At 39.3% G+C, this 9,450-nt stretch overlaps 2 protein-coding genes across 2 annotated transcripts in view; both read left to right on the forward strand.

Annotated features, from left to right (window-relative positions):
• The first annotated feature begins 615 nt into the window (after positions 1-615).
• Positions 616-1,554, forward strand: LOC102860097 (olfactory receptor 4C5-like). The gene has a single exon (XM_006902586.1). It carries the CDS (start codon positions 616-618, stop codon positions 1,552-1,554), a length of 939 nt encoding a protein of 312 aa, XP_006902648.1.
• Positions 1,555-3,908: 2,354 nt separating this feature from the next.
• LOC102844079 (olfactory receptor 4C45-like) overlaps positions 3,909-9,450 on the forward strand; it is a 10,576-nt gene continuing 5,034 nt past the window's right edge. Inside the window, exon 1 of the mRNA XM_006902623.1 lies at positions 3,909-4,109. Within this exon, the coding sequence (XP_006902685.1) occupies positions 3,909-4,109 (201 nt within the window). The remainder of the gene's footprint in view (positions 4,110-9,450) is intronic.

Consider the following 9,450-nt stretch of genomic DNA (forward strand, 5'->3'; position numbering starts at 1 on the left):
CCCAAATATAATCCACTCTGCAACCCTCATTGCGTACTCTTACAATAAACATAATGCCCTAAAATATAATACTTTTAAACTATTCTCTCCCCCATAGACTTCAATGCCGTAAACATATTTCATCCAGTTTATCTCAGTCTTACTCCCACCCCAATGTCAGCCTCATTCTCCAACAGTGGCACCATATAGCATTTGTCCCTTTGTGACTGAGATACCTCAAAATGACAATTTGTGTATGCATTTATTTATACAAGTACTTTGGGAGAGTCTTATGTGTGTATGTGTGTTTTTATATGTGACTGTATGAAGTGTGTGTGTGTGTGTGAGAAAGAGAGAGAGAGGGTACTTGATCATGTACATGAGTAAGTGTATCTTTTGCATGTGTTTCTATCTGTGAGTTTGTGTGCATAAGCTACATATATGTGGAGAGAGTGGTATGTTCTTTCTGTGACAAACACATAGCACAACTTAGTTTATATGGTCAGATTTGTCATCAGTCTTACAGAAAATGAGTTATTCTGGCAAATTATGTACACAATCAAAATTTATCTGCCCAATTTACAATCCCTATACTATTTGCAGGTAACTCACTTAGCTCAATGCAATGCTGGATTCATGGGGCAAATGAACAATGTGACAGAATTCATCCTGCTCGGCCTAACACAGAACCGAGATGTGCAGAAATTCTTATTTGCTGTGTTCACAGCCATCTACCTTCTCACCCTGATAGGCAACCTCCTCATTGTCGTGACCATCGCCACCAGCCCGGCCCTGGGATCCCCCATGTATTACTTTCTGTCTTTCCTGTCCTTCATAGATGGCTGTTGCTCTTCTACCATGGCTCCCAAAATGATTATGGACTTACTGGCTGAAAGGAAAACCATCTCCTTCACTGGGTGCATGACTCAGCTCTTTGCAGAGCATTTCTTTGGAGGGGTTGAGATTCTGCTCCTCACAGTGATGGCCTATGACCGCTACGTGGCCATCTGCAAACCTCTGCACTACATGGTCACAATGAACCGACGGGTGTGTGGCCTCCTTGTGGCTGTGGCCTGGGCTGGAGGGTTTGTTCATGCCTTGATCCAAATTCTTTTTATGATCTGGCTCCCGTTCTGTGGTCCTAACGTCATTGACCATTTCATCTGTGATCTTTTCCCTCTGCTGAAACTCACGTGCACGGACACACATACTTTTGGACTCTTTGTTGCTGCCAACAGTGGGCTGATGTGTATGCTTATTTTCTCTATTCTGATAGCCTCCTATATCCTCATCCTTTGCTCCCTAAGAACTCACAGCTCCAAAGGACAGAGGAAGGCTCTCTCCACCTGCGCGTCCCATATTACAGTAGTGGTCTTATTCTTTGTACCCTGCATTTTCGTGTACCTTAGACCTATGATCACATTCCCAGTTGACAAAGCAGTTGCTGTGTTTTATACCATGATCACTCCCATGTTAAATCCTTTAATATACACTCTCAGAAACACAGAGGTACAAAATGCGATGAAAAAGCTCTGGAGCCAAACAGTGATCTTGGGTAAAAATTCATGTGATTAGAGAAAATAGAAACAAAATTTATTCCTATTTAACAATTTCATTGTTATAACATTTCATTAAATAACTTAATATCATTTCATTTAAATACGTAGAGTGATGCAGGATAAGGCTGCTGAAGTAAGGATATGTTGGTTTTATTGTATTTTGTCCCCCTTACTGTCTGAAATCCTTAATGGTTCCTCTTTAATAAAGTATCAACATTTTATTAAATTATTATTAAAACCTCTTCCCATTAAAGCTCCTTTAAATTTATTAATTATTCACCAAAGAGACATTGTTAATCAAAATAAACTGTTACCATGCATTAAAAGCAGCCATGGCATTATATATTTTATAGAACAATTCTATGCAAGTTTTCAGATATAGGTTATTAACCCAATAAGGTGGGTTTTTAATTAAAATGGTCTGATGGTCAAGCATTTTATTGAAACTGCATAGTGCTATTCCCAACTACTAAAGACACTTCCCTTGAGCTCCTAGTTGATTCAAACTGTGTACGTTGGGATTGTCAGTGCAACTCCTTACCCCTAAGCCACCAGTACTTAAAGACAAGAAAGACCCAACAATGGGAGAAATAGGAATCAATCAAAACTGAACATGTTTTGATATAAGACAGACTTCTTAAGTCACGACTCTTTCAAAAATAATGTTACAAGTTGCACAACTCTTGGGTCATTATTTACATTGCAGTCTGAGCTCTGCACAGAATTATGTTTTCTGCCTAAGGTCAAGGAGAGACATAAAATTCTACTTACATCCAGATAGCAAACTTGTATATAGCCAACTTAGGTAGATAATATTGTTGAAGAACATTTTCTGTCAAAAACAGACTATACAGCAAGCATTTTGTATTGCTTTTCTTGGGTAGATTTGCACCTTACCAAATAGGAACAAAAGTGTCTGCTACAACAGAAAGAACCAATATCTGAGGAGCCAGTCAAACGGTGTTGTTGTTGAGTACCGTAAAGTCAGAACCAATCCACAGCTGACTCACTGGCAGGTTTTCCGAGGTAGTCAGTCAGTCTCAAGGGAGGAGATTGCCCATCTTTTTCCCATGGAGCAGCTGTTGGCCTCAAACCACATACCTTCAGGATTGCAGCAGAGCTTCTTGCCACTAGGCCACAAGAGCTCTTAAAAGATCTACTCATCAAAATATGAAAAGAACAGTATGGATCAATTACAGAATAAGGAGATGTAATTTGGGATGTTGATAGTCAAAGTGCAGTGTTCAGAGAAAGAACTCAGGTTAAATAAAGCAGTGCAGAGCAGAATCAAGATAGAAGTCTTGCAAATCTCAACAATATCACATCTACTTCCATAAGGACTACATTAGCTCAAATGAATCTGGAGCCACACCTAAGTTGTTAGTTGTTACTGAGTTGACTCTGACTGACAGAGACTTTATACATAACAGAAGAAAACATTCCAGACCTGAGTCATCTTCATAATAATCGGTATTATTTTAGGCCATTGTTGCCATTATTAATAATCTATTTTATTGAGGATTTCATTCCATTTCACTGACCTTCTAGTATATCTTATTTTAAAAATATAATCAAAACTGTCATGGGATAAATTCAGACTCATAGTGACCCATGTCTCCACACTTAGTGTATTCAATTATTGTGGCTTTTCAGGAGTAGATCTCTTCTGTGGTACTCCAGAGTGGATTCAAACAGCCAATCTTCAGGCTAGTACCCGAGGACTTAGATTTTTACCCACCGAAAGACCAAAAAGAAAAAAAAAATATTCATATCCCACCATGTGATAAGTAATTCATTCTAAACTGGGTGATTAGTTTTCCTTAGATGTAACAAACCCATGAGATATCCCTAAGATTCTACCATATTTTTCATTACACTTCTATTCAATTAGGACTATATGAAAAAGGACTAGTATCTGGAAAATATGGTCTTAGGTCAGAGACGTGCATGATAGAATTGTGCACAATCTATGTATTATTCATTGAAAATACCTTTTTTAAGAAAACAATGATAACATCTATACACATGGACTTCATCCCATGGAAGGCACAGGAAGCGAATTGACGACATCTGTGGTAAGAGACGGTGTAGAAGCTCAATATCAGCAATCAAAATAAGCCAAGGGGTTAAATGTGGATGGACCATCAATTGCCTATATGCAAATTAAAGCTGAAACGGAAAAAAAAAATTACAAGTCCACAAGCATTAAAATATCACTTTGAGTACTCAAACTTGCTCATGAATTTGCCAAAATGGAGAGTGCATCTTAGCAAAAGCCATTTCAAAAATAGAGACAAAGCCCAGACGTCAGAAACCAAGGAGAAGGAGGGGACTGACTGAAAGACCTCCTGTGCCGTAGTCTTCCTGGAAATGTCTTCGAGGAGCGGCTATAACCCTTTTCCCCTTCCTGCACGTGCTCAAGCGCGCCAGACCAGCCTAGCAATTAGAATCCATTTTCCTGACCCCACTGCCTTCCTGGATTTGCCCTTATGTCTCCCAAGCTTCTCATTTGCTCTAATGATTACAATCCAGGCCAAGTCTAGAGCATCATTTTCTTTCGTTTATGTGGAGGTGAGAAGTTGAAAGGGACACAAGAAGAGCAAAAGTGTCACTCTGAGTAAAAAAAAAACAAAAAACCAAACACACAACTGAGCTTCCTTTTCCTGGCGACACAACGTTGTGACCTGCCCACTGTTCAGAAGATATAATGCAATGTTTAGGGAGGCACTCCCTGTGTGTACTTCCCCAATGTCCAGTTAGCATTGTTGCATTTACAATCAATTTTACAAATATGTTAAATTTATAAAAGTTCTATGGTCTTAGATCTCATGTCATAGCTAAGCCTGGCCCAACTGAACCAGAATTGATGCAGAGAGAGAGTCTGCCTTGAATATAAGAGTCTAGAATACTTAAGGGCTGAGAGGAGGGTCCAGGCCCTAGTTCAAGATTGATGCCTTTAGAAGAAGCCCTAGGAACTCTGGAGGAAAAAAAGCAGTCTTTTGTACTATGACGAGGAGATAGGAAGGAACATTTGGTTTAGGGGAGCTCTGGTGGCCTAGTGGCAAGGAGCTACAACTACAATCCCAGAGGAGCACGGTTCGAATCCACCAGATGCTCTGCCGGGTGAAGGAGGGACAATCTCCTCCTGTACCAGTCAGATCTGATTTGACGGTACACTCACACAAAAATTTTAAAAAAAATCATATACAAAGATGTCCATTTGAAAAAAAAATATCTTTGCCAGGAGGCTCCACTTCCTGTTTCCTTAGAGACACAGAGAGTAAAGAGTTAGGATGGTCACAATATAGCCCATATTCCATAAGAAACACACCAAAGTGCTAACAAGGAGAGATAAGGAGGAGTCGTGGTTCAGTAGCCTGGGGGCTGGCACAGAAGACCCAACAAAGCAAGGAATTGGGAGCAAGTCCCACACTGCCACTAGGTCCAGCTAGTCTGTCACAGTCCAGGGTCACCACTGACAAGAGCACTAAGTCCTTTTTGTTTGAGGAACCCTTTCCCAGGAAGGTGAAGTAAGGTACAATTTGTCCCTCCCTTTCTTAGAAGTGGTTCCCAGTGTCAATAACCAAGAGTACGAGCTGAGAGAGGACAGTTGTTGTTGTTGTTGTTGTTGTTGTTTATATCTAAATGGAACTGTCCCATAACAAACCCTCTAGCAGGTTTTCAAGGCATTAAATTGTACTGGAGGAGATTACATATCTTTCTCCCACAGAGTACCTGGTTGATTCAAACAGCGGGAAAATGCATGATCTAAATTTAAAAAGTGTGTGTCAGGGTTGTGTCCTTTCTCTAGAAGTACTCAATCTGTATGCTAAGTTACTAATTCAAGAAAATGGACTGTATTAAGAAGAATGTCTTATCAAGATTGGAGGAAGACTTACCAACAACTTGAAGTATGTATAACTTACTTACAAAAAGTAATGATGAAGTACTTACTATAGAAGATCAAAGACTACAGCCTTCAATATGAATTACATCTCAACAACAAGGGCGGAAATATCCTCAATACTGGATCAATTATTGTTGTGTGCCATGGGGTCGGAACCGACCCACAGCTGACCCTCTGACAGGTTTTCAAAGTCAACTAATCGCACAGGAGGAGATTGCCCGTCCTTCTCCCAAGGAGCAGCTGGTAGCCTTGAACCTTGTCATGTGCCTTTGGATTGCAATGCAGCATTTTACCACTAGGCAACTTAAAGCAATGAATTGGAAGCAGGAGTGGCATCCACTTCCTAAACAACATGCCTCCAGAACCTCTGTAAACTTTGATAAATATCGATAGTTGTAGAGGGGCTTCAGGCCTTTTGTTCATAGGGTTGCTATAAGTAGTGCTTGACTCGAAGGCAATCAACAATAACTAGATCAATAGGCAACATAATATGATGGGACATGGAGAAAACATTGAAGTTGTGAACAATTTTAATTTACTTGGATTCACAATCAACACCCATGGTAACAGCAGTCAAGAAATCAAATGACATGCTGCATTGGAAAAAGCTGCTGTTGAGACCTCTTTTAAAGTATTCATGAGCATGGATATCAGTTTAACCACTAAGGTGCACCTGATCCAAGCCATGGATAGTGCCATCCATCCACATGGCAGAGTCAAGTTCAGAGGAAAGCCATAGTGAAAGATCAACTCCACAGACCACCTTCTAGATTTTCTAGCCATTAACTTTCATATATGAGAACTTTAACTTTCCCCTTACAATATACAATAGCTGTATTCGTGAAAGTGTGTAAGCTAGCAACTTCATGTCTTGTGCTTTAGTCTTCCCCATTTTAGAGAGCTAATTTCTGGTTTGCCTGCTCCTATCAAACCAGTACTCTGAGGAAACAAGCATATTCCTTTCTCTGAAGAATCTTTTGTTCCACTTAGAACATTTAACATCTGCATTCATAAGCAACAACAACAACATCCATAAGCAAAGGCCAGTCAAGAGCAAACCATCACTTTATAACAATCAACTGCTAGCTCACTGCATGGAACACCTTGGGTTCTGATCAACTTATGTCAAGCCATCCATTGCGAGGTACAAACGGGTATCAGCTACAAACTCAGGAGTACACACTTCTTCCTATGTTCCAGCCTGACTGATCTCTTCACTCAGCCTTAGCTCAAACATGGGGCGAAGTCAACAAGACAGGGCTTCTCATGACTCCCTGCTCCTCAAAGCCAGAAACATTTTTGTGCTTATCCATATAAACCCAGTCTCTTTTTTCAGTCCTAAAAGACTCTTAATTCCACTCTAGTGTATCCAGATGGTCACTATGAATGAGCTTACTTGCCACCTCCCTTTAATGTCAAGTCCTAGAATGGAGCTCTGATGAATACCAACCTTACCCTGCCTCAGAATCTAAACTGCTTGTTCTCTCTCTCCCTCCCCCTCTCATGCAATATACCACTTCTGTAAACCTACTAAAAGTATCAGCTATGAGTTATTTCCTACTAGACAGCACATAACAACTATTCCCCTAAATGGATTATGATATTATTATACTTTTATCCCAAAGCTCTAATTCAAAAAAATAAATGTTATTTTACCTATAAATTTTAAATCACTGAATGGAGGGTCAGAAAGACTAAGTCTCTGTTTGCTAAGCTTCTCAGTCATTCATAATTCAAAAGGTTGTAGTCTCCAAGATACTTGGGCATAAAAGCTTAAATAGTGGAAATGCCATACCTAGACCAACCACACAACCCAAACCAGTAATGAACTGAGAGGAAAACTTATTTCCTGAACATACACACACACAAAAAAAAATTAAACCAAGCCAGGTTCAAATGTAGGTCTCTTACTGAGTAGAATTTGGTCTCTTAAAGTGATATCTTTGCTTCAAGTCAACTTCCTTAGTAAAACTTCTTCATAAAGTTTGTCTTGACTATAATCCTCACAGAAGCAGGTCACTAGGCCTATTTCTGCAGTATTACAGGATAGCTTTGAACCCCTAACATTTAGGTTAGCAGTCAGATGCAAATATTTGTATCACCAAGGAACCTCAAATCAAACACCACATTCTTCAACACACACGTCATGAAAGTCTGCCATCAAAGTACCTATCTACCAGGAAGTTAGTATTTTTGTCACTATTAAATTATATAGTATTTTGTAACTTTATAGCATCCTGCTATCTAAATTCTGTTGGTCACTCATAAATAAAAATGTCACGATATTATCAAGATCATTTAGCACAAATCTTTGAAGATTGGCATTTCTAGTCTCACAGAAACTATTTAAATTTGATGTATTTTCAGAAAGCTCTCCATTCTATAACCTTTGATCTGTATCTAAATCGAAGGAACTCTGATGATTCAGTCCGTAAGGAAGGGCCCGAACAAAGACAGTTTTAATCCACCAAAGAGTCTGGAGGAGACAAATGCTCAGTCTCACCTTGTAAACCCTCTGGAGGGTCTGCTGTGAGACACACATCGTATGTCAGATTTACCCAGGCTACAATAAGAAATATAGCCTTACAAAGGGTATTATATCGGAAAAATTTAAAGACTAAGGTTGGCATGTTCCTAGTCGTGATATTTCAAATTACTTTGTAAGCATCTCAATATTGAACAATAAGTAAGAAAGACCAAAGAAGGTTTTGAAGTGTCGTGTTGGTGAATAGTCCTGGATATATCAAGGGCTGCCGAAAGAACAAGCAAATCTGCCCTAGAGGAAGTACAACCAGAGCATTCCTTAGAGGCAAGGATATTGAAACTTCATCTCACATGTTGTTGTTGTTGTTGTTAAGTGCTGTCAAGCCAAGTCCAACTCATGGTGACCCTGTGAACAACAGATCTGAGCCCTGTCTTAGTCTGTGCCATCCTTATCCCTGATACACTTGAGTCCATTGCCATAGTCTCTGAATCAATCCATCTCACTGAGGGTTTTCATCCCTTTCTCTGACCCTGTACCTTTCCAAGCATGACGTGCCTTTCCTCTCCTAACAACATGTCCAAAGTTGTGAGACAAAGCTTCTCCATCTTTCCCTCCAAGAACATTTTGGCTTAACTTTTCCAAAAATATTTCCAAGAAGTATCCTAGTCCATGGAATTTTTTCCATAGTGTTGACCTTATTATCAAGAGAGGTCAGTCCTTTGGAAAAAAATTATTCTGGGAATAGTAGAGGGCCAGAGAAAAGGAGAAAGATCTTCAATGAGATAGACTGACACAATAACAGTGGACTTGAAAATGTTGGAATGGTGAGGATGTTTCAGATAGGACAAGGTTTAGAACTGTTGTTCATAGGGTTGCTATGAGTCATTGTCAAATCCATGGCACCTTATTTCCAAACATGGCAAGTATTACCCCACAAAATATACAAAGGCATACCTTTAAAACTCAAGCTCAATCATTTTTCAGAAACTGAATACTCAAAGTGTGTGGTTATCAAGTGGGAGTAAGAAAAAAATTTGGCCGATGTTTTGGCAAAGGTTTCAAAAGGGCCAATTACTAACACTCTGATGACTTAAGAGATCATTGGATTACCAAATCCTGCACTGTGTTATAGTAGTCTATTTAAACATCTCTCTATACTCAATGAAGAAAAATGTAAGAAGAAGTTCCTTGGAGCAAATGACAGCCACAGAGCCATGTATGAAGAAGTGCAAGATTTTTGACGCAGATATTATTCTCAAGTTTAGTTATAAAGAGTCAGAAAAGTTTCTGACCAAGTCAGAAAGGAGTGTCAAATCAGCAATGAAAGGAACTGTTTCAATACTGTACATGGGCCTTTGAAGAATCAAACCTTGGAAGAGTTGACTTGAGAAGACAATAACCAATCAAGAAGACTTGATTCACATATACATTTTATAAATTGATATGCTAAGTTATTTTGATTTGAAATTATTTGCTGCCAAAACCTCTGGGAAACAGCCAAAGCAGTAATCAGAGGTCAA

Source organism: Elephantulus edwardii, unplaced genomic scaffold (genome assembly GCF_000299155.1).
Source record: "Elephantulus edwardii isolate Elephantulus edwardi_28Jun2011 unplaced genomic scaffold, EleEdw1.0 scaffold00431, whole genome shotgun sequence".
Classification (NCBI taxonomy): domain Eukaryota; kingdom Metazoa; phylum Chordata; class Mammalia; order Macroscelidea; family Macroscelididae; genus Elephantulus; species Elephantulus edwardii.